The 27,988-nt window shown below is 41.7% G+C and overlaps 2 protein-coding genes across 2 annotated transcripts; one reads left to right on the top strand and one right to left on the bottom strand.

Moving 5' to 3' along the window:
* Positions 1–1,857: 1,857 nt before the first annotated feature.
* Positions 1,858–19,511, bottom strand: mospd2 (motile sperm domain containing 2). Its single transcript, XM_085766150.1, has 15 exons — positions 19,450–19,511; positions 19,283–19,340; positions 18,797–18,952; positions 17,870–17,956; positions 17,521–17,675; positions 16,127–16,187; positions 15,964–16,002; positions 15,722–15,846; positions 15,039–15,233; positions 10,785–10,903; positions 6,954–7,047; positions 4,788–4,884; positions 3,962–4,082; positions 3,679–3,781; positions 1,858–2,422 (listed from the first exon to the last, which is right to left on the bottom strand). The coding sequence occupies exons 1-15, from the start codon at positions 19,480–19,482 to the stop codon at positions 2,282–2,284; spliced, it is 1,584 nt and encodes a 527-aa protein (XP_085622276.1). The 5' UTR covers positions 19,483–19,511; the 3' UTR covers positions 1,858–2,281.
* fancb (FA complementation group B) lies at positions 19,337–27,025 on the top strand. The gene is made up of 8 exons (XM_085766149.1): positions 19,337–20,968; positions 21,074–21,229; positions 21,354–21,440; positions 21,861–21,989; positions 22,679–22,848; positions 24,313–24,722; positions 24,816–25,056; positions 25,715–27,025. Exons 1-8 carry the CDS (start codon positions 20,054–20,056, stop codon positions 26,124–26,126), a joined length of 2,520 nt encoding a protein of 839 aa, XP_085622275.1. The 5' UTR covers positions 19,337–20,053; the 3' UTR covers positions 26,127–27,025.
* Positions 27,026–27,988: the final 963 nt, after the last annotated feature.

Here is a 27,988-nt window from a genome sequence, read left to right as displayed (position 1 = left end):
TCGGTAATGTTTCCAAGCCTGCTAGCGACCTGTCAGCTGTCACCAACCTTACCCAAAACTCTTCAAGGGCTCACTGACCTCTGACCCATGTGTTTTTCTGTGCATTCAGCCAATCAGTGGTGCTGACAGAACACAGAGGGGAGGAAGAGCAGAGAACAGGTTCAGGATTAGATGGAAATATATGACGAAGACGGTAAAAGCAGACATTTCTAGGTGCAGTATGGAGAATATAATGTGCACTCACCGATTATGGAGCATATGGATCATTTTTATGTTGCTCTACAGCTATTGGAATTGAGTAATTTGCCACTGCTGTATTATAAGCATCGATTTCAACAGGACATTTTAGAGGGATGATGGGAAGGGCTGTGTTTTGGCCAAAAAAAAAAAAGAAAAAAAAAGTGATCTCCCTGGTGACAAAAGCAACAGTTGCTCAATTCACCCACACCCTTAAATGCAGCACTCATTAACATTCAATCGATCCCCCCCCGCCCCCCCACACCGTCCCAATTTACCACTTGAACTAAATCATCGTCCCCTCAAACACTGCACAAGTGCCGGAGGGGCCAGCCGCACATCGAACCGGGGGTTCGACTTTTACTGGTGTGTAATGTTAAATCAATACGGTTGGAGGAGCTTCTGACTCCAGAAGCTGTCGGGAAAGAAATACAGTGTGCACACTCCCTGTAATTAGCGACACCTACACAATCAGGTGAGACAAGTCTGTCTGGAAAGGCCTGCCACATGACCGCTCCAATCATTTTCCACTTCAACCGTTGTGGCGTAACTGATGGCCGCGCTCTGTTTTTCGCCCTGTGCAGTGCAGTGTGTCTGAACGACCTTCCGAGTTCAGTCAGGTACTGTGTGGCTCTCTCACATGCACTTAAAAATCAACCCACCTATGTGTGATGGCAAAGCTTTTACTTTTATTCTCCAGAGGCTAGCACTCCATTAACCCCCATCCGTTTTTTTAGTACATAGGCACTTACTACCCAAATAGTGCAAAATGCACTTTTTACCGAGGGTTTAAGTGAAACACGCACATGAAAGTTTTAAATCCAGTGCACACGTTGGCTTAAAACTATCCTGTTCCTTTCTGCATGTGGCTAATAACGGAGAGGTTTTTACACTCAGAGCGGAAGGAGCCATATGAAGAGTTACCACTAATATAGAATGAGTTACAGAAACAGACAGCACAATGCAATCTCCAGGGAATAAACATTTTGTGGTGGCCAAAAGAGCGCAGTGTTTGTAATCAGTGTAGGATTAGTTTACTCATTATTGCTTGAATCTTTCTAATCATCCCTCGAATGCAAGCAGCAACCACCTACTATGAGCAGGCTGCGAATGCTGCTGCCAGACAGGCAACTCTTATGTGCACACATCTAATAACCAAATTGTAATCATTCCTTGTGCGGCTGGCTCATGTCCTGATTGCTCCGAGCTGGATCTTGTTATAGATATCAGTGCTTCCCACTAAGCTACAAGTGGGTTGTGCCGTGTCCTTGTACTCGCCAGTAATTGCTTTGGTATTTTTAGTTTGCAAGTGTCGGGGTAATTAAAACAAATGGAGGAGATAGTGGAGACAGAGATCTCCTGTGGCTTCTTGGTCTGAGAGTGGAGGGGTTTAGTTAGGTCATACACTGCAATGTTTTCAATTAGACGCCGCCGCACTAATGAGGGTTTATTAAAGAGTGCAAATACTTATGCAAAACAGGACTCTTCTGAGTGGTCGCAAACATCTACATCTCCAGATAAAGTGGGTGGGTTGATGTTGTTTCAAGTTACACTCTTTTATCCCTGTCTGATGGAACTATACACAGGGAGAACAGTATTGTGATGGTAAGAAAAATAAGATTAGTTGAAAAAGAGTTTATTTTAGATTCTGTAGATTTATATAATGTAAAAAAATTGTACATCATGATCACAAAAATAACTCATCTTTACTAAATATTGTGACTTTTGCAATAAATACACATTTATTTTTTCCATGATCAGCTTTTCTTTTTTTAAAAATGCCTTAATGATTTGTTAAAAGTGTCTCTGTTATGATAACTTGCAAGTGCCTGAAGTACAATCTCCTCATATAGTAACTCCACAATACCTCACATGTCCCTAAAGCCAGCGCTCCTCCTCTCCATGACAACAGCTTGTAGGGAGGGCTGGGCGAGGGAAGAGGAGGCTCAGGACGACCGTCCCTCCCGATGGTCGACCGTGAGACCCGCTGGAACCTTCTGTGCGTCTGTGGTTGACAAATGCAGGCGGAGGGAGCTGCAACACGTCAAGACTTCCACTGGGCCATGAGACACAGCAGGTTCAGCACCATGAGGACCAGCACCAACCCGACCAGAACCTTCTGCACCCACAGGCACGTACTCAGCTTCTGCTCCAGACGCATGTGGCTCGCCGCCATTCGCATGAGCTGGTGGGAGACAAACTAAAATCAGTGTCGTGGTTTATTAGCGCAACTCCCTTGTGGTGAGCGTGACTGAAAGAAGTCATAATGGAAGAGTTCATATTTATGTGTGTGAGTGTGTCAAGTATGAAGACAATATGTCTAGCTGAGCACAGCATAAAAACTGGTAGAAAGAGGAAGCTAACTTTAAAAATTAACCATCGGGAACAACATGTTGTAATTTTAGACAACGTACTGTATATGTGGTTTTAGACTAAAAATAGAGTACAAAAAAGGAGAGTATCTGCACACTTGGATCTGATGCAAGATTCAGTATCTTTAATAGATCAAGCCTTAAGTCAAAAGACCTTTATCAGGGTTAGATACAGTACTCTCCTTTTTTGTACACTTATTTGTGGTTTTCTGGCACCATGGCACACGCTGGTGAAATGCAAAAACCACAGTATGTGTTTCAAGTTGGGTTGAGTATACCAACTTCCTAAATTTAAAGCAGAAGTAAGTGGTCCGGTCGTTTTCGCTAATGCTGCGTTCCAGGCAGGCTTTTGAAATCGTAAATTACAGCTTCAAGTCACAACTTACGACTTTGTAGCGTTTCAGGCAACCCACTCGTGTTTTTCCGACCTGTTTTACCGGTGAAAGTCACTATAACGGCCACTCGTAACTTCCGACCGGTGAACTCGTACCAGATCAAACTGATACAACTTCACGGTCGGAAAAATACGAGTTTCCTTGAACGCACCATAACAGTCCTCGTCGCTACGTCACCACATTCACGGCGTTCCTTGGCTGCACACACAGCCCTGCATGCTGTTCTCTCTCCTCATTGGATAAAAACTGTAGGATACGATAAATGTTTTCTCTTCAGCTCAGAGCAGAGCAGAGGGACTGAGAGACCCGTGTTTCAGACCAAACACTCTATGTAAGTGATTGCTGTCGGAAGATATAACTATTTAAGACTTATATTAACACAAATATATCACTTACTTCTGCTTTAAAACCACAAATTGTTATTTTAACATTCTTCTTAGTGTAGAGACACAAATGATATGTACATACAGTATTTCTTTACATTAGACAGATCCAGACTAACTGCTTGTCCATTTCCAGGCTCATACGCTATATTGGACTTTTGTAGCAATAAAACTTAATGAACCTACAACCTACACTTATATAGTGTTTATAAGTATGTTAATGAATGGTTAGATCACATCCTGAACATACGTTATGTAGAGGAACAAAACTTTCTCTCCACTTCAACTCACCACTGTGTTAAATTCCTGCTGCCCACTGGTCCCTGTTTCCACAGGGATGTCCCTCAGAGGGCACACTGTTGGTTTAACACTCTCCAGAACATGACAGCGCAATCTGTGGGAAAGTTACAGTCTAATGAGTCAAGAGACCATGGGGAGTATATGGATCCTAGTCCGCTGTCACATCTGTAATGAGTACTGTGCAGCAGCACAGGGCCATCACCAAGAGTGCACACAGTCCTTTAAGTATTTACTGCTATGGTTTAACAAAGAGTGAGTACTGTGATGTGAGTACCTGTGTTCCACAACCTTGGTTTTCGGTATTTCTTTCCAGAACTGTGGAAGTTCTTGTGATCCGACGTTGTCCATCTCGGCAGCCATTACCAAAAACCTGTCCTGTGGAGAGGCCTGAGAACCTGCACAAAACCATCCAAAGCAAAATTAATTCAAAAGATTCATGCAAGGTAGTACAATTACAAAATGTTTCAATTTGTAAAATCCTCCATGGATATATGTGAGAAAACATTGCTCTGAATCCCATTACATAAAGGAGAGGATTAGATTGTTCCAGCAAAAGTGAGAAAACAATTCAAATTGCTGTTTTAATCAATAACCAGCCAAGGAAACTGACTGATTTGCTTCAAAAACAAGGAGGTCATGTTAAAAACTGCGCTATACATTAGTGAAAAGACAAACACCACAGCATAAAAGCTACAAACTAAAATTCAAGGTGTGAGGGCTGCACAAACAGACAACCTAAAACATAATTCCTCCGGCCAGGCCTGTCGCTGACATGGAGGCATTAAAATGCCAACCTTAAGTGTGCAGCCCAGATTCCTCGGAGCTACGTGCAGCACATCTTCACCTGCAGCTGACATTTCAGTGCTCGGAGGCCACAACATGTTTTTTTTTTTTACTCGCAGAGCGCTGTCAGTTGGCTGGTAAGTTTGTTTTGGGGGAGATGATTCTTTTATCACTCTTGAAATATGTATGTCAGGGAAGGAAATGTTCCTGCTGGCACTTTAGGCAAGTAATAGACTGGACCATTTGATCATTCAAAGGTTCAGAATTAGGAAACATCTGCTGGGAATGGAGTAGAGTGCAAAGCTTAAGTGCCGTACCTCCGTGTAAGGACACCACTATGTCGACTGAAGCTCCTGGCTCACAGCAGCTGCTACTGGGCTTCACCCTGTACTTCTCAGGTGCTGTGGTCCGGACCTGTGGAGACATTGCATGCACGTTTAATAAAAACATTTATGAACGAGTTAAAGTGTTATGCTTTGTTATAAATGTTAAGACATTTTCTCAAATGTTTTAAAAAGTAAAAACTGAAATATCACATTGAAATAAGTACTCAGACCCTTGCCATGACAAATCCCATTTCTCTGGATCATCTTTTGAGTTGTTTCAACACTTTATTTGGAGTCCTGCTGTGCTACAATGACAGTGCATATGGGAGCAAACCCAAGGCCATGAAGAGGAAGGAGCTGTTTTGCAGGCACAGATCCAGGGAGGGCTACAAAACATAAAAAAATTTGCACGAGCACGCGGCCTCCATATTCCCTAAATGGAAGAAGTTCAGGACAACTAGGAGCCTTCCTAGAACTGTCCGCCTGGTTAAACTGAGCAACTGGGGGAGAAGGGCCTTGGTAAGAGAGGTAACCAAAGAGCTAATGGTCACTCTGGCTGAGCCCCAGAGATCCTGTGTGGAGATAGGAGGAACCATCACTGCAGCACGCCACCGATTTGAGCTTTAAAGGGACATTGTGTAACTTCTCCTGTTATGTATTCACGAAAATTGATAATTTCAGTCAAAAGTATGTTTTTCATTAATCAGTAATCCCCCCATCAACAAACTGAAGTGTTCCGGAAAGCTCTGAATTTGCCGTTCACATCATTCATATCTACATGGAGCGGGTAAGCTCGGTGCTGGCTGCCATGTCGTGTCGCCATGTTTTTACGTTCAGTGGCACCGTGACCGTAGGAAACCACAGAAACTCACCGGAGACACCGGAGCTGTCGGCTCAGGCCGAGGTGGCGTCTGTGAAAAGTCACCGCGGTAACGCAGTGAGGAGGAATGGAGCGTTACACTGATGCTGCATTCACCTGCAGTCCGTAATAAACCAGATGTCATTTTAGTCACAGAAGTCGAGAGAAAGCCGGTAAAACCTGGGTCAGGTAAACAATACGACATCGCCATGACAACATATTGTCACGTGTATTGTTTTGCCTCGTGCTGACGGACCACTTGTTTACATAGAGGCTTGTTTATGCCGTTACGTGCAGCGGCTGTTGTCCGTCTGCTGTCTGCCCAATTTCACGTGAATGCAGCCTGAAAAATCTGATTGATTTGCTTGCGATATACAACCGCAACACTAGATGGGAGTAATTCCTACACAATGTACCTTTAATGGCGGAATGACCAGACAAAGGAGCAAAAATCACCTCAAGGACTCTCAGACTGTGAGAAACAACAGTCTCTGGTCTGATGAAACCACAACTGAAAGGGTTTGGGCTAAACTTAAGGTATCAAGTCTGGAGGAAGCCAGACACAGCTTATCACCTGCCTAATAATACCATGCCAACACTGAAGCACGGTGGTGACAGCATCTTGCTGTGGGGGTGTTCTTCAGCGGCAGGGACGCCAGGACTGGTCAGAGCTGAGAGAAATCTGAGCAGAGCGAAGTACAGAGAAAAGCTGATCCAGAGAACCTCAGACTGGGCCCGGTGCTGTTGACCTGCCGACATGGCGATGACTCACTGAAGCACACAGCCAACATAATGCAGAGTTAGGACTTAAAGAATGTCCCCAGGTGGCCCAGCCTGAGCGCCGACTTGAACCTGATCGAACGTCTCTGTGGAGACCTAAAAAAAAACGTCTGCCCACTGATAGTCCCCATGCAACCTGACGGAGCTGCAGAGGATCTGCAGAGAAGAATGGTAGGAAATCCCCCAAATCCATGTGTAAAGCTTGTTGCATCCTATCCCAGAAGACTCTGGGCTGTAATCACTGCCAAAGGTGCTTCAACTAAATGCAGAGGAAAGTTACGGTAATGAGATATTTCAGTTTTTCTTTTTAAATAAATATTACATTGATATTGAGCTTAGACTGCTGGGGGAAAAAATACTTTAAACAATTTTAATGTGGATAGTCTCTGGATGCTCTGTGGTAAAGAAACAAATCCTCACATTTGTGAAGCTGGAACCAAACAAATTGTGTCTTCATCAGTGTTACTGATTAATATTTAAGACATTACACATGCCCATCTGAGCGCCTTTACACTCACCTTGAAGGCCACTTGATTTTTGGTCACATTGCTCAGGATAATGAGACATTTCTTCTCAGCCTCTCCAGAACCGAAGCTGAGCTCCTCTGCAGGGCTGGAGGGAGAGGAAAAACACACACAGTGTTACAGGAGCTGTGTAAAAAAAAACAACCCAGAGGTCTTAAATGAAATACAGCCATGTACTGTATATTAATGCATTCCAGAGCAGAAACAACCGCTAGATGCAGACAGGAGTTCCCACTTGCTTCACACCGTGCTTTGTTGTTTCTGTTATTAATACAAACCGAGCTCCTGCAGTACCTCTGCTGCGCTGCCTGTGTGCTGTGATTATCCTGAGACTTCACATCGACACAGTGGCGCTATGCATCACCTTAACTACCTGTTTCATTGACTCTTTGTGACCATCAAATGCATCAAAAATACATGCAAATGTTTGTTAACATGAATCTCATTAGCTGTGGTCTAAAAAAATTGATAACACATCTCTATGAATGGGAGACTCTGCTGGAGCGGTTATGTGGACAAAAGCTGAATTAGTGGCCACTGTAGACCACCTGTTTGTGACAATTTGGTTTGGCAGTGCATTCTTCTAAATGAATTAGTGCCAAAGACAAGCAACCAGCTGCAGCTCCCGCCTTAACACCTTCATTACTACACCTGATGATGTACGTTTGTTTGTGCTGAATATTTCTATACACGTTCACATTATGATAAATTAACTGACATACAGTAAATGTGAGGCTGGAATAATTAGTTGATTAATCAATTCTGTGATCGACCTGTTCACCCGGTTGTGAATCAGCAGAATTAACATCCTGTTTTTGTTTTTTTGCAGATCTTGAGATTGTTCCCCCGGCTCCTGACCACAATGTTAACGCAGCATCTGATGAAACTTCTTCTACTCCAAAGCAGATCTCTCTCTAAGCTTTTGATCGCTTTGAATAAAAATAACTCCATCTAAGTGTCTGTACAGGCTATAGGAGACATTAAACAGCATTATTATCAGGTTTAAAGTCCAATTGAAATCCCATTCAGGCAGGAAAAATATATATTTTTATTCTTCAAAAGGAAAGGAGAGGGTCTTTGGGGAAATATCAGAAATACTCATTTTTTCAGCATGTTGCTGCCTGCGCTTCTCTATTTGATTGACAGCGGCTGACAGGATGAGCACCAGCAGAGAACGAGAAAAAATGTAAACAAATTCATCCTGTGGTTTACAAGCTACGGGCCGACGGGGCGCTGCCAGCAGTGGTAGCAAGTGAGTGAGACTCACGCCAGCATCTGCAGGGACCTTAATGACATTTGCAGATGTGCTTGCATGCTGTTTAATGTGCTGCTGCTGACCAGCTGGCTAATTAACTATCTAGCCTGCAAACCGGCAATTGCAGTGAACGCATCCCTGTTGATTGGTTGTTTGTCGGCTTGTTCATCAAGCCAAGGTACAGGACAAGACATATGTCCGTGTAAGTTAAATAAGAAGAAGACTTGAGCTCCAATTCTAAACTGGGTTGTTGATCAAAGTCGGTGTCTGGCTTTCAATCAATATAACCATCTGCCCATGATAGTTGATTACATTTTTGTAAATGAAGAATTAATGGTACTTGGACAAATTAATCAGTCCTGTAATCATGGAATCAACATATATATATATATATATATATCCCTTTTGGTTTCTTACTTTGTCCCATAGGAGAACACAGGTCATGTGAGTCACAGAGCACGTATGTATGCTGCAGCTGCAGCAGAAATAAAATGTGATAGATATACTGTATATGATATATTTTCTGTTGGTCTTTAGGCAGGATAAAGCTCTGATTGTGCATCAAAGCTGTGAAATCCAGAGTTAAGCAAATCTGTGGGCCGCATTCTTGGGATGAGACCTCAGCTCTCACTCTGGTTCTCAATAGAGTGAACTTGATGCTTTGTTTGACCACATTTGCAACAATATTTGGCTCTGTAGTATGTGATTTCATGAAATCAGCCTCAGGAGACACTGAACATTTACTCCATTGGGGGACATTATCATTGCCAAGTAGAAAATGGTGTAAAGACAATAATATCTGCCTTGTATGTCTAAAGGTTCCCACTGATGCAGCTTGGCAATGTTTCATGGACTAAACAAAGATTTTTTTTTCCCTTTTTCATGTCCTCGTGTGTTCTTTTCTCCAGTCAAACAGCTGTAAGAGTCTGGCATTTGCTTGTGCTCAGCGTGAGTCTACTGGCTCTGGGAACCTTTGGCAAACACAAGATCAAAGCCCCCCTTACTCCCCGCTAAAGCCCCCAGCCTCGAATTAAGGCTAACACAGCCTCGAAAACATAATTGCATTTAAGGCTCACTTAAATCTGTTTATCACTATAATTCACAGCCCAGAGCTGTCAAAATCCTCACATCAAAGCTGTTACTCTGGAACTCAACGGACATTATTCATGAAAATGAGGAGTAGTATCATGCAGGGTGTGAATGCGCTGCTAAGTATTTACCAAAGATCCAACTACACCACTCTGTGATTGCTATACTCCTTTAGCAACACACCACGTTTGAAGTTGACACTCTTTGTAATTCAGTGAAAGCTTAATTAAAACATATGATGTGCCCGATGACACGTGCAAGACGTAATGAGTGCTTCCCTCCCTAAAGGTTAATTGATCATTGGCCAGCCTGTCCCCTTGATTACTGTGCCACCATTAATAATTAACAACACCAGCTAATTTCTACTCATTGAAGAATTGATTGGTTGCATCCTGAATTCCCACCCACGTGTGACCGGATCAATTGAGCTATGAAGGTAGAAATACATCAATAATGACTTTAGGCTTTGAGCCGATACACGAAGAGGATGTTTAAGTCAATACGTACAAGGCAATTAAAATTTGTTATTTTGCATTAGGCTTCTTGAAAACGGCACTATTCTGTATTGTGCCGGATTATTTTTTACATGGTTGGATGTGGACCACAAACCTTTTTTTTTTTTAGATTTTCAAGTGGGCCCCGAGTTTGGGTTATGCATTTGACATCATTCAAAACAACCACTGTAAACAAGACTGCGAGTCCCATAACAGCGCCAGCAGCTCCCTGAACACAGCACACTCAAACTGACATCGCTGAAATGCTGACGTTATGCGGGTATGACGTTCACCACCTTAGCTTAGCGTGTTTGCATGCTCAGAGTTGCTTATCTGTCTCACACACAAAGTGCAGCAGAGGCTTATGGGAATAAACCAACGTGCCTGAAACATGTAAACACTGATTAAATCATGGTGCTAAATGATAAGTTAGTTGAAACAACAAAAACATGTATTTATCCTGAGAGAGAGAGAGAGGCAGAGAGACGAATGTGAATCTAAATCTTATGGCAGACCAATAATTGTGAAGACATTTCACTTAACCTCAGGAAATGTCAGAGGATTGCTTAAGTCAATAGGATTCATCCTCTGGGAACCATTAATTCCTTTTATGTGAAATATTTGAATATTACAAATAATATTTGAATATTACATATTCAAATATTTCAGTGTAGACCAAAGTGGTAGACACATGAACTGACAGAAAAACATTACCGTCCCTATTGATGCAACGCTTTGACCTAGGTCAGCCAAACAACATGCAGTGGACAACATGCAGCTTATATAAACATGACACAACTGAAGCATCACATGATGCAAAATAACAATGCATTACGTCCTAACGAAGATAAAAAATCTGTGTCGACCATAAATCCTATATAAAATGTGAAGATATTTTTTCCTTTTTCCTTTCTCGCTGCAATGAGACTATGATCAGGCGTCCAGCCTCAATGTCAACCAGGAGAAGCTGGAAGTAGGGTGACCTACCTAACATCTAGCAGAGGGCCTTTGAAGGTGGTCAGGGGCTTCCTGGCTCCTTTGGTCCTGGCACTTGTGTCCCCTTTATCATTGTCGTCTGACCTCAAACTGTCTTCCAGGAAATTCACCTGAAACAACAAAGACCACTTAATTAGAAAAGAGACTCTGAATACTGATAGTGGGACATGTGACTGTTATCTGGTTCCTTCTATGAAAATGAAATGCTTGACCCCTGACCTTCATGAGGAGAAAGCTATCAGTTAATGAAGCCCCTGACAGCCATCTGTAATGATTAATAAATGGTTCTTGTGAAATAATGGTTAAGCGTCATGTTATCAAAAGAGGATCTTTCTTAAAAATATATAATTTTTTTTCTTTTACTCAGAAACCCTCGTGACGATTCCTGACCTTTCTTCCGAGTAGTGTCCAGTGGGACAATCACACGTAGCATGTCCATTTAAAAATGCAGAACCAAATAACCCACAAACTCATGACTTCAGTCAAAAAAAAAACAACCCTTGATCAAAAGTAGGACACAGGTCATGATATCCACTTTCATTTCAGCGTAACATCCAGACTCTTTGGCCCAGTATCGTCTGCTGACAGGTCACATGACCATACGACAGCTGACAAGACAGAAGCTGTGAAACTTCTGCATAAGCACTGGACGTTGTGGGTAGAAGCGGGAGATCTGGGGAAATGCATGCTTGCACAGTGTTGCTGGCACCACATATTGTGTAAACAGATGGGCGAGTGAGCACATCATGGGAGCAGCGGATAGAGGGAGGAAGGGAGGGCGGAGGGCAAAGGTTAGCGGACTCTGTGTGTGATGGCAACATTTATGACTCAGGAGGGAAAGTGGGAAGTGTGTCATTTGTTGTCATAAACAACAAAACATGTCATCTCACTTGAACGGCTGACTGTCATGCAACTGTCACAATGAAGACATCAAGAGATTATCAGCTGCTGATGAAATGTCTCTATTTATTTGTCATTTTAAAGAGCATGCTTAACACAATTAGGTGAATGACGCAAGTTGAAAATAATTAAAAATGAAACTTGAAACATTAGGTTTGATACACATATTACAATTAAAGGTAGTGTGGGGATTTAAAACAAAATAAATGGACATTTATTTTGTTTAGAAACAAATTAAACACATTTTCATTATAATAATCATGTACAATCAAATAAAAAAGAGCATTATTAAAGTAAAATTAAATAATTTCTCCATGATTTCTACACATTGTGTAAGATATGAAATGCAAATATTAAAAATTAGACTAAAAGATTAGTGAAATGCTCATAATAGGGAGTGTCTATTGATTAGAAGTACATATCAAAAAGGCACAAAAGTCTGTCTACATGATTACCACTAGTAGGGGTAGTGTTAGTGGACAAGGCACTAATGGCTTTAGTTAAAAGGTTGCCACAAAGGCAAGTTTAGATTTAGTGCTATGGGTTAATAACGGTGTCTACTGTTATATAACAGTAACAAAAGTTAGTTTTGTAACCTGAGGTTAGAGGGTAGAGTTGATATGAAATGGTTAAAGGACAGTAGTGACTGTGTTACCCGTTTTCTCAATGGTTAACAATAAAATGAGTGTCTTACTTGGTTCAGTGCAAAAAGTAGACTATCTATGATTTAGCCTAAATCCCTTCATTAAAACAGTCAGGATTTGGGGAGCTGGTTCAAACAGTACAGTACAATTTAGGGGGACAAAATTGAAAGGTGTGGTCCAGAACAAGTCAATGGGACGAACATGTCAAGGAGTGGTGATGGCATCAAGTTGACTGTGAGGGAGGTGCGCTCACAAAAATTCAAAACCACGTGAGCACACCTGCCCTTCCAGCCTGTCGAAATCTTCTGGGCACAGAGCTCCATGTGTGGGTGTGATCCTACACTGCCTTACCACCTCCAGCCCTTGTTTCAAAACAGAGAGAAAGGCAATTAGCTTGCTGAAGCCACCAAGGTCTGTGCTGTGCAGCGCTGCCTGGAACCCAGAATTCAGGTCAGGGAGGGTGGGTGGCAGTGGCGAAGGAGGGAGAGGCTCTTGTTTATTCAGACAAGACGGAGCAGAAGCAGAGAGCTGGGTGTAGGCTACTGAAGAATGTGTTGGGATGGGTTTTAGATACAGTACATTAACACATGGCAGAGGTTTAGTCACAGCACAGGCTACTCAGAATACCTGATGAACATTAGCTAATGCTAATTAACCTGTTACAGATCTTTTTTAAGCTCTTGTATTAACCTGTCATCACCGCTCTCCCCATCTCACTTCGAGTACTTCAACTTGCTTTTCAAATACTCGTAATAATTCATCCTGTAATATAAATGATTACATACAATACCACAGGTGTGTATGCAAGTGTTCTTCTGTTATCTGGTAGATAACAGCAAAGCCTTGAGTGAATGAACTTGGCCAAGGGGTGAGGTTCATAAAGTTCTCGGACAAGATCTAATTAGTGCGTAACCTTCAGCCAGCGGCAGACTAAGAGGTCACAAGAATAACCATTAGCATTCATTTTAATCACTGTAATTCACCGTTCAAGGTTCAAGTTGAAAGAAACTGCAGAATGATCCCCTTTATTCCCCCCAACAGCTGCCTGAAACCATTTAGCTGTAGTCAGGCACGTCCATAAACTTAGGTGCTGTGTGTGCAGAGGGGAAAACTTCAGTTTCTCACACTAACATGAAAAATATCTTCCTCTCTGCCACAGAGCTGACTCAGAAGTCTTGATATGTAGGCTGACACCTCAGGGGACTGTAAGTGCTTGTTACATTACAGTTATGAGGTTTAGTATCTGCAGATGAAATTAAGTCATTGCTTCAATAGAGTGCTCTGCACCGTTTTCTGTGGGGTTATACAGAGCGAGTACACCATACATTGACTAAAATATGCTAGAAGGAGTGCCAGGTGATTCTGCATTTACATTTTACAGTTTTATTATTAACAAATCCTATAGAGGCAAACAATTGAGTGATTAGCATATCTCTGTTTTGTAAATCTAAATCTGCTGTGCATGACCACTGTCTAATTTATCAACAATAGCAGCGCTGTTTGTTTGTTGGGGCTTAGGAGACTCGTGGGAATAGCTCAGGGTGACGCAGAACTGTTAGGTCTCTCCAGTAGATACAGTTAGTGTCCTGTATAGGCAACAGGCTAAAAAAAACACGACAGCACTGTTATGTCCCAGTCCTCACATCAAATGTAGGTTAAACCCAAATCTGCTATTCCGTGGCTGTGACAGGAAAACAACAAAAATATCTGTAAATAAAACCCACAGGGCTGAATATCAACAAAGCAGGAGGAATAAATAACCCATGGTTGAAAACGAGATGCGCCAAAATGTATGTGCAATGTAAATGTGACTTTCTACAAGTCTTCAACCACCAGGCATATCCTGAGATGACCCCCTTAATACCCTCCGTCTATTTACATACAGGCTTTCTTTGCATACTGCTTGCTAGAAAAGAAGCTAAATAGATTATGAAGTGAGGGCTGAATCGTCCTGTAGGGAGCAAGTAGAAACTGTGACATAAGCTCCAGTCGTGGTGCAAGCAGGTGAAATTTGGTGGCACAAGAGTGACACTGAGGCGACAGAGGCTGCAGATATATTCAAGCAAAAAAGTCTGTGGGTGTCTCTGTGATGGGGGCCACGCTGTTGCTGCATGCTGCTGTTTTGGGGAGCGAACAGGAATCCAGCTACAGCGGGGAACAGCTTAAGTAACAGACTTGACAACCTCTGTGGATCATATGAGGAGCTGAGAGGATGAGAGGAGCAGTGTGCATGCTGTGATGCACGGGCTTTGTTGGCAGGATTTAACCGCAGCCAAAGACATTTGGAGTCACCTTCACAGAGACAATGAGCGAGAGCTTAACGTCTACCAAATAAGGGCATTACTTGCCATTTAATTCACAGTTGTCTCTGCAGAGCGGGCCTGATTACATGCTGTAATCTGTGGCTCAACTTGAAGAAAGTGAGTCAAAGAAGGAAACACAAGGAAGCTCTAGCCAGAGTGCATCTGGGAGCAGTGAGTTGTGCCGGTTAGAGATGGACAACACTGCCCGAAATGCTGGAATCACAATTAATCATGACTCAATCACTCAGCTCAGAGTAGCTACACAGGTAACAGAAACACTGGTCCTGCTCTGCTCATATTATCTCACATTAACTTACCATTTTTATACATTTCTTACAGTTTTTATAGCACACCTGATTTCCAAAGGCCTGATGACTAGACTTGAAGGAGAAAAGTACCTTTTTGGGCTTTACTGCGACCTCAGAGTTGAAGCTGGACTCGAGGGTATCTTTGCTCTCCGATTCGCCCTCTTTGCTCTCCATTTCGCCCTCTTTGCTTTCCGTGTCGTCCTCACTGACAATAGGTCCGTTGTCACAGATGGGCGTTTGGAAGTCATCATCAGGAAGAGGAGGATAGCTGTACTTGAAGGGGTCCTGCAATGTAGCCAGATACATTATATCATTACTATATCACTACTTGTTCCTCAAAGCAATAATATAATCACATTGTTCACAGACAGACAAAGACCTCCGCATGAATAAATGTAAAGACACAAGTTATTAAAGGGAAATTCTGTTAAAGAATCAACATAGTTAGATTTCACTTTTATTGTTTGATCAGCATTTATACAAGATAATGGAGATCATCTCAGAGCAGGCAAACTTACAACATCTGTTATTTCACAACAGCAACAACATTCATGGAAATGAATGAATGAAATTTAAATGTGGCACAAATACTATTCAAGGCATAAAATGTTTTTCCTAAATTTGTTTAAACTGATTAAACTTTAGGATGTTTAATCATAGTTCTGTTGAGTAACTGTTACTTTTACGACTGCCTAATAAAAATAAAAAAAGATTCAAGATGCAAGGTTATTTGGACATTTGAACATGATAAATATAGAAATACAAAAACATACCGTTCCACCCATGTGAGGTGGCAGGTACTCTGGGTCTATATATGTCTGGACCTCAGTTTTGGATGCAAACTTTAGTTTGCTGATTGCATCAGGACCCAACCACGACTTTACAATCTTCCATGCCGCTGAAATGAGACAAGCTCTTTGTTCAATATGTCGTAATGAAATCAGGATTTAAATGAGATATTGATGGACATAAAGTACCACAAGTTTGTATGGACTGTGAAAGAGGAAAGAAATACCATTCATGATCCACGGCATGTCCACGATGATCATTTTGGCTGAAATGGTGAGTCAAGACAAAGAGTATAGACTTAAAAGCAGCGGTACATTAGCATTAATTGAATTAAACGTATTTCCATGAGGAGAAATGTTTGTGCTTTCATAGCAACTTTTGTTACTTACATAAAAACTTTGGATAATATATTTTGAAGCAGTTAATGACGTACTTCACAAACTCCATGTCCTGAAAAAAAAAGTAGGGAAAAACAGTGATTTTAAAAGCGAAGAAAATCTGAAGGGTTCATCTAAAGATGCTTCATGGGTTTTCAACAGGGAGAATGTTTGTTCACTGTTAAACTGCCTCTAGATCTGAAGTGACCCACTTCACATAAAATGAAAGTTACAAGCTGCTCTGAATGATCCCCGGCTTGATCCCTACATAGTCCTCAAATAATTGAGGGTATTATTTGAGTATTATTCTAATTATCTTACTTTTTTTTTTATATGAACAATTTCTAGAGACAGCCAATTATGTGACTCGCTGACATATACTGCTTTGTCACAATTTGCACTAGAGTATTGTTTCACTACCTATATCTAACAGCTTTCATCATTTCAAAGAGTCCATCAAAAAAAGGGAATGGCTCAAACTCAAATGCAATTTTCTTCACATAAATACTAAAAGACTTCTTATTCAAACAGATAATTTAATCTACTCTTTAGATAGCACCAGAAAATCTAATCATGGCTAAGAGATAAAATTCATATTATAAATCACATCTACAAAGCTCATATCCAGGTGAAACGTTCTGTCATGCTTTAAGAATGTTTTTCAGGTGAACATGATAAATGTTCATGTTACTGCTTTATGTTAATCACCATCATCAGACCAGCAGCCGATATGTCAATAGATACAGCCCCTAAACCCTGACTGGGCTTCATAATTGGCCAAGAACCTCATTGCTATGCAGAAGCCTCACTCCCAAGCCTTAATGAGATCATACTGGCTATCCTTGCTCTAACCCGCACTGTGGTTCAACAAGCCTAAATAAGGCTGCTTTCCAAACTGCTCTTCTAATCTACTCATTTCATATTTCAGATGCGTAGCTATTCATCCTTTCCGCCTTGTTTGTGTTGCTTTATTTATATTTAATTGAGCCATTTCTGCAGGAGAGAGCTTTCCCGATGAAAAACACTTGCAGAGAGAGAGCTCCATCAAGGAGCTAACGCCTGTGACACAGTGAGTCTACGGATTAGGCAGTCCTCTCGAATTGACCAACGGGATTTAAAGGTTACTTTAATCTCCAAAGTGTAAAACCATCAGTCCCTGCAAGACCACAGCTCAGACAGCAAGAAATATGAGGATCCTCAACAGTATTTCAATCTCAGCACAGTCACGGTGAAGAAATTGTCCTTTTAAAAAAATAACAGTGGGCCCTGGTTAACGGAAAGCAAACTAAAATGTTTGTTTTGACCTGGGCATTAAGGAAAGACGTTAAATTGGAAATTATATTAGAGCATATCAAACCAGCCGATACAAAAACACACTTTCTGAAACACAACCATCATGGACTTACTATATTGCTGAGGCCGGACTCAGCCATATCAAACACAACAGTGAGTGGCATTCCTGGTTCTTTCTTTGCATAGCGCTCCAGCCAGAAGGCAACATACTTCTTTTTGTCCAAGATTGTTTTTGCATCCTTGGTGTGTAGCTTTACCTTAAACCAGACTAAACACAGGAAACAAGGTTATAGCATATCGTTGTAAAGAGAATATTAGTTTTTTTTTTAATTCAAGTATGACCTGTTTTTGAATTTGGGTATTGTTTACATACATTTAACAGGCCAGATAGCATATCAAACTAAGTTTCTAAGTCTACATGAGCAGAGTTTAAGTAGGTTAGTGCTAAAAACATGTACATACAGAGTTTGTTGCCCTCTTTGTCATATCCATGGAGGTAGACAGCGCCCGTCTCAAACATCCATTTGGGAATGGTGCTCTCGGTTATATCTGAAACACAGTACACTGTTAACAGGTGTTTGTTCACATTTAGAGCAATAATCCTTCATAACATGGCATTATAGGCTAGGCCATTTGAATTCTTCTCTGTATTTGGGTGCACACAATATTGTACAATAGATTTGTTATTTTCAATTATCCTTTAGATAAGAAAATGGAGGCATTTTAAACTGTGTGAAGTGTCTTTAAATCAGTTGTGAACAGTGGTTAATTTGTTTCTCAGAAAGTCACGCACTATAACCTTTTTAAATTTTAACTTCTGAGGAAGCCAGTTTCCTTAAAGTGTGCCTTTTTACAACTGCTTGAATGGCACGCTTGTCATCAACCCTCCTCAATAACTGCAATAAAGCCATACTGCCTCTGATGTCTCTGGATACTAATGACCTAAATAAATCAAATTTTCTAAAAACAACAGTTTGACAATTGAATTTGCTGGATTAAAGAAGAACCAACAGTGACTGAGACAAATTCCTAAAACAGAGGGGACTGTTCTCCGAGGTAGCGTATGCATGGATATACGGGTGTTTAACACACAATGACACACTGTCCGGATTCATCCCAGAGTGGCACAAAGACAAACCAGTGATGTGTGTGTTGCAAGCTTGCAAACATCTAAATACAGCAATGTCAACATTTCTACTTTTAGGTTGGACAGGATATTGAACTTTGCTACTGACCAAATAGTGCCTGTGCCATGAAAATAAAATATTGCTTGAGAGTATTTTAAAACTGGGATATTGCATTGACATTAGTATCAAAATGAATACTTAACCCTAAAATTAGGTGATGTGAGACTGTGTGTATTACAAATCATTCAGTGTGAACTCTTACCATTCAGGCCCAATTCTTTTCTCCACTGTAGACTTTCATCAATCATTTTCAAGGCATCATCAATAACATAAAGTCTCCATGTCAGGTAGCCCTCCACCAGGGCATCGTCTGTTTGAAACTTTTGCACATCTCTGGAGTCATATTTTTCTGCTGAATCTGTAAATAGAGAAGCATTATGCACAGGCCGACCTATTTTAAAAGTACCACATACTGCTGTAAACTCTGCTAAATAACGTTATTTCTACAGAGTGTATAATTCTAATGTATTTAATTCACAATACAGAGCCAGTGTTAGCTAGTAATTTGAAAGAGCTTATCTAGGCTCCGAGCATTTAGGTCAGCATGATGTTAAGTAACAGTTAGTACGTGGTCAGTGAACTGTACAGTATTTGAATTTATGAAAATGGGAATGACGAAGCAAGTGGCTGGCCGCGGCGCAAGTTAATTCCTGCTTATCCACTTGTGTCACTTGTGTTAACTTGTTACCTTGGAGGAACTCATCCTTGAATCTCTGTCTCGTCTCCTCGATCTTCTTCTCGAGGTCCTGTCAAAACAGGGTTCCTTCTGGTTAAGGCACGTCTTGGGTTTCAACATAACAATTTGCATAATAACAGCAGCCCAGAAAAGTGTCTTGTAGCGGTCTTTCACCATACCTGCTCCCCTTCGTGTTGTTCAAGTTCAGCCATGTTCAGCCGTCCCCGGTAGTTCCTTGTCTGGTAGTTTCCTTGTTGACCGAGCTAGCTTACCAGCGTTTAGATGAATCAGTGCGAACAGGGAAACTGCTGTCCGGTGGCCGCCATTTTGGCTCCAGCCTAAGCCACACCTCTCCCTGCCGGTGGTTTTAACGGCTTTAAATGACACAATAAAGGGGTTTGTTTGGTGGCTTTAAAGCTCATAATCACGGGAGATATAAAAGGATTATCCAGCCATTCACACACTTGATTTGATTAAATACAGGACCGGCGAGCAAAGTGTGCTGCGATAATGTCGTCAACTCACTTTTTTTGTTTACAAACTCTCACCCACAATGCATCAGTCAGGAAGTGTTCAATTCCGGTTGGCGGGCGGATAATAAGTGTATACAAACACTCGTGTGCTATGATGAGACAAAACACCGCTGTACTTCTCCCTAACCGGGGAATTTAACAACGAAAGATCCGCTGAATAGCTTTGTTATACTTCTGTGATGAAAGTTAAAGTTGTCAACAGGGAGGGATTAATCCTTGTCGGTGTCCGATACGACTTCTCTGGTGTACAATGGAAAGATTGCCCTGCGAAGATGTGTATCGAAATCCCCATCGGCTTTCCCTGTGTGGACAGATAATCTTATTTAACTGCAAACGAGCTTCGGGTAAGGCCGGCGGCGAAAGAAACGAGTTAATATTCCGCAGCCTTTCATTTGACCGGGAGGACAGCTGCAGGTTCCTGAAGGCAGCGGAGGGAGCGGCTGTCATCAGCAAGACAAAGTCAGCAGCACACGTGGATGTTGTGAAATGTAAATGTGTCATAGATGTTCGGAGGAGAGTCGCCACTCCGTGCGTTTTAGTGACACGGAAGAGCGAGAGAGGAGAGGGTTTCAAGTATAGTCTCCTCACACTGAGCAGCTCAAATCGACTGGAGCCTCGCATTGAGTTTAAACTCACTTATCAAATCAGGGAGACTGTGTCCATCCTCCAGGGCCCCACAGTGTTGTGGAGTCATGCTGGTAATGTCTTCTATACATCTTTACAAGCAGGAGAGGTGAGACAGATCCCCATTAAGCTGTCCCACTGTGTTGCTGGAGAACTCCCACTCCATAAAGGGCAGGTATTTTTCCTAGGAGTGCAAAATGACAATAATAGTCCCACAAGCCAAACCCTAGGTTATTTTGTTGAAAGTGGACATGCTTTTGACGGCTCTATGATTTTACCCCACCCTTACATTTGCATCACACGGTGCATGCTGGTGCTGTCAGCTGAAGAAGTGCAGGGTGTGCTGAAATCTGCTGTGGTGGCGGTGACCTCTAATCAGCAGCTGGTGTATTTTGAGAATGGAAGCGTGAAAGACACATGTGAACTCGCCTTCCAGCAACCTGAAGATATTCAGCTGGTCAACACTGGAAGGAATGGCTGCTTGTTTGTTGTATCCTTTCACCAGGGGCATGTGTGTGCCGTGTGGAAGGAAGGATTTCAGGTATGTTTAAAAAAAAACGCACTTCCGTGTGGGGTTTACTTGTTATCAGTCATACGGTTTTGCAAGTTTTTAATAAGCCTATTTTGTCTAATCCCTCTTCTCCAGATAGCCTCCCACTGGTCTGGTGTCAGCTCGGTCCATGTGGATGACTTCCTGGGATGTGGAACGGACCAGTTGCTGTTAGTTTTTAAGGATGAAGGTGTAGCAGAGCAGCCGCTGGAAAATTTCCTCATCACTGACCTCTGTGGTACTTCATTTTCTGTGAGGCACTTTTTAATATAATTTTTTTTCCTAGTTATTAACTACAGTGTGCTATTTCCCAGTGCATTTCCCCTTGGTAAAGTGTATATGTGGCCGAGATCATGACTTCAATACATGTTTTCAGCATGGACAGGACACTGGAGCACCAAATCCATCTCTTCCACCTGAGAACTACCGTCTCACTCTTCAGGCCTTAGAGTCCCGACTACAGGTGAACATTTATAAGCAGTTTCTGGAGCAGCACTAGTCTTGTAACACCTGAAAGAGCTTCATGATTTGAATCCATAGCCCCATCCATATTATTCTTCATGATCACTGCCCTCATGATGGTATTTGTATGACTTAATGACCCATATTCATGGATGACTCAATGATAGTGTCAAGTCTCTATTTATTTCATTCACACTTATTGTTTATTTGACGAGGACAATGCACATTAATGAACAATTGGTGACGTACACTACACATGACGTCATGTAAATATGCCGGATTCAGCTCAAAGCTAATTTCCATCCGTGGTCCTCACATTTAAATACGGACAGACATACCATAAAAACAGATAACAATAGGAAGCTATATAAGAAAAAAGCAGTATAATGAAATGTCCTTTCAATCAAATCTTGTCATCTAGAGTGGATCAACCATGCTTCAGGAGCTTCAAAGAGAAGTGAGAGTGAAGGAAAGAGTGGTGCAGCAGTCGGTCCAAGCCCTTACAGATGTGGTCTCAGGAAGAGAGCCTGTTCTCATGCATCCAGAGCAGGTACTGTTTATGCAAGTCTTCCTTGCTTTATTTTTAGCTTGGAGTGCATAACATCATATAATACCTTTATTGGAATTTAAAGTCATTACCTTAAAACGTGAAAACACACATAAAAACAGGTATATTACTGTTCTGTCCTACCTTTCTTCCCCTCAGCTGATTTTTTTCCCCCTTAGCGCTTGTTAATCATTTTGATAATTAGTCATTTTGATAATTTGTCATGTTTGAAATGATACCTCACATGGGGCTGAGGTAGCTTTCCTACAGGCACTGAAAGCAGTGCTAAACATGTGTAGTAAAAGCCAATGGTACAGATTGTTTCCTTGTCATCTTCTTTGTTGCTCAATTATGTAATTTCCATCATTTATGACATGGTTGTGAGTGAACCTTGACTTGAAAGGATCATCTAACTGATGGCCTTTGTGATATAACAAACAACCAGAGCAAATGTCACGTATGGCCCAAAGCAAATATCTATGAAACGTAAATGCTCGGGATAATTATACTGTATTTTGACAGAACGTATCACTTCCCCTCTCTGTGTTTTCATATAGCATTTTAAAAGTATACTGCATTTTACCTAATTCACTGTTGTTCAAATTGAAATGTCTGACAGGAACTGCTATTGCTTGTCAGTGCTGTCACACACTTGTCATTGCTGATTATAGTCTTTGCACTTTCTGGTCCAGGAAGGCCTCATTGCTCTGTGGGACTCTGATGAGTCAAAGGATGAGGCCTTGGATGACAAGACGCAAGACATGCCAGCAGTGTCTTCAAAACCTCAAGTTGACAAGCTGTGGCATCGCATTGCTGAGGACCGAATGGTTGTGGGAGTGATACTAACGACTGACAGCTCTGTGTAAACGCCATTTGTTTCTTCTAATTGAAATGAATTGTATAGATTTTTTCTGCATGGAGTACATGCAAGCTTTATGGGCTGCGGCATCAGCCAAAATGTCCAATTGAACATGACGTTATCTAAACACTTGGTAGTGATCCCTCTAAAATAGGTATCTGCATAATGAGTTCATCTGGTTGAGTGGGTCCATCTGTGTATGGTAAAGATAAAGGCGACACTCGCATGTACAGTATTACTCAAGTGCTCAACTGCTGACCAGCTGTCAGAACGTATCATAGCTGCCTGATTAGATTTGCCAGGACCACAGCATTGTGCTGCCAGATCATGTTGAGTTTCAAATCCCATCTTTGAGGTGGAATTCTTTGCATAATGTAATCAACGAGGCAGTTTTGTATAGAAACATTGATGCAAGCGGGAAATGGCAGTAATAAAGTAAGATTGTTTTATCTATTTATATTTTTTGATTGTCCCCAAACTTATTATGAGTTTCAGAAGCCAGCTGCTCGGTGGCTAGGTGGTCCCCATGACAACACATTTTTAATAACTCACCAAGCTCCTTTAGTGGGAACAAGAAACTATCAGATTCCTCCATCCACCTGTTCCTGTTTGCTATTTGAGAATATTTGGAGGGAAACTACTTCTGGCATGAGCTTGTACAGTCCATTCAGAAAGTGTTGAGGCCTCTTAACTATTCTCACATTTTGTTATGTTGGTGTATTTTTGGGAAAAAAGGAGAAGAAATTAGCGCTGCACAATTTATCAAAATATTATTTCTAACTGTAATATGGCCAAGCGCAATCCAAATCACAGAAGGTGCACATTTTGATAAAGGACAAATGTGTTACAACATTTTTGTTAAGTGTTGTGTTGCTACACAGACAACCCGGCCTAGAAATCATATTCCCCAGATGTACTGGAAGATTTAAGCGTTGTACTAGACACAACAAAAAATCCATCAGCAGCATTTAGCAAGCAGGTTTTCTCTGTGAAAATGAATTTGCAAATATGCCTAAAAAGAATTACCATATGTTTTTCTTCCTGTTCTGCAGCCATAAGTTCAATATATTACTTTTAAATACCAAATCAAACACAAATCAAATGTAATTTTTTTTTGGGCAAATTTATTAAAAAGTAAAACTGATATACTATATCACACAGACCTAATTATTCAGACTTTGTCATAACAGCATCATGCAGTGGACGTACAGTATTTTTCAGAGACAGGTGCACTCAGGAACTCCGGTTGGAAAGTTCACCTATCAACTCTGACTGCGCTGTATGTTGCTGTTTTGATTGCTTCACTGGTACTGTTGGTGGCATGTCACCACCTGGAGGCATTAGTGTTGTTAATGAGTTTACAGTCACACTTTCATTCACACTCTCCGTCTTGTACGGTTGTATCTGATTACCCACTGTCCATGTGATATCTGATTGTTAGCGATATACGTGTTATTTTTGTTGCAGACCAATGGCCAGTGTGAGCTTATCCATCCTGACAGAGACGGGCCAGAGCTCAACGCCCGAAGTCATCCAGACCCAGAGCCAAGTGCTGTGGCTCCCCACACCCTGCCCCTCGTCATCCTCCTCCTCCTCGTTCCCAGAGCCCGCAGCCAAAAGAAGCAAGCAGCACAACGCCGGCAGACCCAATGATCTCAACACATGCAGACTGGCTGTGACTGCTGTGACCAAGCTGACTCCTCTGTTGAACTCTGGCTGTGTCAAGTGCCATGTCATGCTCCATTACGTCCAGAGACAAGATGCTTTTTCCCTCGTGAGCAACCCAACACCGGTTGTCCTGCACTGTGGTCAGGTCGTTCTAGACATCCATGCTGCTTTCCATACCCAATTGCTGACAAACCCTGAACTCAAAACAGGTAAAAAATCACAAAAGCCTATACGACCTGAGATTCTAATTTTGGCACATTTTGACAGATTGATGTTAATCATTGTCTTTTGTTTGTGCCCAGATGAGGTTGAAGAAGACCTACTGAGTTTGTTGTCGGTGCTGGATCACTGGGTCTTCTTCATAGACTCTCCAGATCACAGTCTAGGTGACATAGATGGCTGGATTCAGAAGAGAATGGGCTGTAAGAGGATAGAAGTCAGCCCTCAGTATCTACTGCTAAATTCTTCAGGACCATCTGCACTCATGCTGCTGCGCTGGCATCAGATAACCCCATTCCAAGGGGAGCTGTCAGTCCACTCCAGGTAAATCATCTTTATTTGCAGATACCAGTGAGATGGCTGTATTATTAACCTCACAGATGTAGTAGTTGTTGGTTTTGACAGCACTGGGTTTTGGCTGGTAGCACAGTATCAGTTCATAAAGTGAAACAATGGCTTTTAAAATGTAAGTGCGGAAGTTTCCTGCAAACAAAGACAATTTCTGTAGTGTAATTTACCAAGATCAATTGTATCTGTTGCTGTTTTTGAATGAAGGGTACTCAAAGCCAGAAAACCACCAAATAATTTATATGATGGAAATGTTTTGTATTTTTTTGCCCAAACTTTTTACTTCTTAGTGTATGGTTCAAACACAGCTGCCAGAGTCTCTCTTGAATAATTCAGTTTTATTCAATGCAGCAAAGAAAGCTGGTCCTGCAACTAGAAACTTGCAGTGTTCAGTTAGTTAACAAGGCTTTGAAGATTGATGACCAGGATGTCATTGTGATATTGCACTGAATTAAGATCCTTTGCTAAACAGGGCATTTGAAATTATGAAATCCTGTAAGTGGATTTCTGCACAGGTGAGTGTGTAACGGATGATAAATGGTATGAATTACAAGAAACGTAATCTTTTTTTGCATCTATTACATGGTGTATTGTGTAGTAACATGCACAATCCGGTTCTGTTGTTCCTTTGCAGCCAGTTACAGATGCTCCAGCTCCTGGACTCTCTCTTGGGTTACCTCCCTACATCCTGCTCCATCCGGCATGTCAAAGGCACAAGAGGGCAAGGTGCAGCCCAGACATTTTCTTCGACACTGGAAAAAGAGGTGGCGTCGCTCAGAGACTGCATGTCTTCGCTTCTCTGTGAAAAAGAGGAGGACAAGAAGACGAGGAGGCCCGGAAGCGCTGACATACCTGAGCCAGGTACTGTGGAGGGGCTACAGAGGTGCAGAGAGGCGTGGCAGTGGGATGTAGAGAGGAGCAGGGGCAGATTGAGCCCCCTGGTGGATATTGGGAGGTATCGTAAATTAACCCAAAGCATGTCCAAAGTACAGCTTGATGGGGATTTAGCAGCTCTACTGGAGTTACAGAGAACTTTGCTCCACTAATATACCACAGACGCCGTTATTGTTGAAAATCCCATTGCTAAGGCCGCGTTTCCTCATCATGCAGTCGGTATTAATGCAGGGGAAAAAGCCAAGCCTGTAATCGTATGTCGTGTCATGTGTAATAAGTGAAAAAAAAGACTGTTCATGTGACCCCCCGTTGTTGGCTCGGTTATGTTCTGGGCTAAACTGTGCGTGTCTGCTCTCAGAGAGCCTCCTGGGGTTTGTATCTTCCGAGTGTCTGTTGCTGTATAGCGCCTGAGCCCATTTCCATCCGGATCACCTCCTGGGTTTCACAGCCTTAATCAGGTACTGATGCGGTACTACATCTGTGCTCGGCGGCTCATTCTCCTGTTCGCGTCCCTTTAGACCTTGTGTGTTCAAAAACGCTCTTTTACATCTGTCCTTGCTGCCGGGTGCTCTTCTTCAGCAGCAGACGGAGAGACCATTTTCATCCTTGAGTGAGAAACTATTTGTGTTGTGAATAAAGACAACCGATGACAGTAGAGCAAAGGGTTATACATTTGCTCACTGGCTGCACTTGACTGAAAGCTTTTAGTGGTGTTTCCTCTCATGGTTCAGTTATTTTCCTGTGAAACGATGTAAATAAAACACTCCTTGGATGCCGTTGCTCCTGTGACGCAGCACAGGTTGTTAGTGATGTACGTAAGTTAAAATGCCATTCGTCCAAGTAAACATCGAATCCTACTTGAAGGGCCTCGTCTTTGTTGGATTCATGAGGTATGAAGCAGCTTCACCCTTACTATTTGCTTATATGGATAAGACTGGCAAAAATCAGTTATTTAACATGACTTCTTATTGACGTTAGAAACACAATGTGTATATTGAAATTTTAAATAAGAAAAAAATGAATAAAAGAAAAACTGATTTCAAAACAAAAAGCCTTGTGTCTATGCACCCAAAAACATCAGAGATGGAAATCTCTTTTAAGCACTAACAGCAGAATCGATAACATCAGATGGTTTTTGTAGGGGGGATGAAATTAGTTGCGAAAAAGAATGCGGCATAATAATCACAATCTTGTTTTGATTAAATTAACTGAATTAATTTCTCTGCCCTTTATATTGATGATTTTTTTTCTACCCTAGAGGGGATTGAAAAACCAAGATGTGTGTGTGGTCCATGTGTTTGTAGTACACAGTCAGAGATCCACCCACCTCTTTTACACCTTTTTAATGTCTCTGCTTCGCTGCACATAACAACTTCCACCAGACTCACAGCCTCAGGTTTCCACTAAACATTCGATGACTCATTTCCAAAATGTAATTTTATTACAGTAATGCTACTGCGAGATGATAAAACATATTTTTTGTTGCATTGGAATGAAAATAAAACTCTTCTTTGCCGCTCAGTTAACTTTTGTTGTGGCATAACATTCACACACACTCACACACAACGTCACTTTTTTTATGATGTGAGACAAACACCTCTCTCAAGGCTAGCGATGAAGAAGAATTGTGAATCCTGTACAGTAAATAAGACCAGTAAATGGCCACAGGGAGAGTAGATCACATGTGAAAAGGAAAATTCATCTGTATTGGTGTTCCCCTTGAGCCCTGACTGCCACCCAGAGTAAAAGATATGTTTTGTCATCCCATTATTACCTGTTAAGTTCTATTAACTGTGAATGGTGGAAGTAGGTTGCAGGTTTTCTCTCCCTCTCTTGAAGCCCCCTTTACCTAAAGGGGGAATGAGGATGTGGTAAATAAATAATGTTCCTGCTGTTCTACACCTCATCTAGCTTATTAATATGACTGACATACAAACTGACAATGGGCAGATCTCTGCATCTCTTGACACTTCGGTGGCTGCCAGCTGTCGACTGTCACTTTAGTATGGAGGCT

Source organism: Trachurus japonicus, chromosome 21, assembly GCF_045865225.1.
Source record: "Trachurus japonicus isolate A0001 chromosome 21, Traja_1.0".
NCBI classification, from domain to species: domain Eukaryota; kingdom Metazoa; phylum Chordata; class Actinopteri; order Carangiformes; family Carangidae; genus Trachurus; species Trachurus japonicus.
This window is presented reverse-complemented; position numbering and strand designations above follow the sequence as displayed.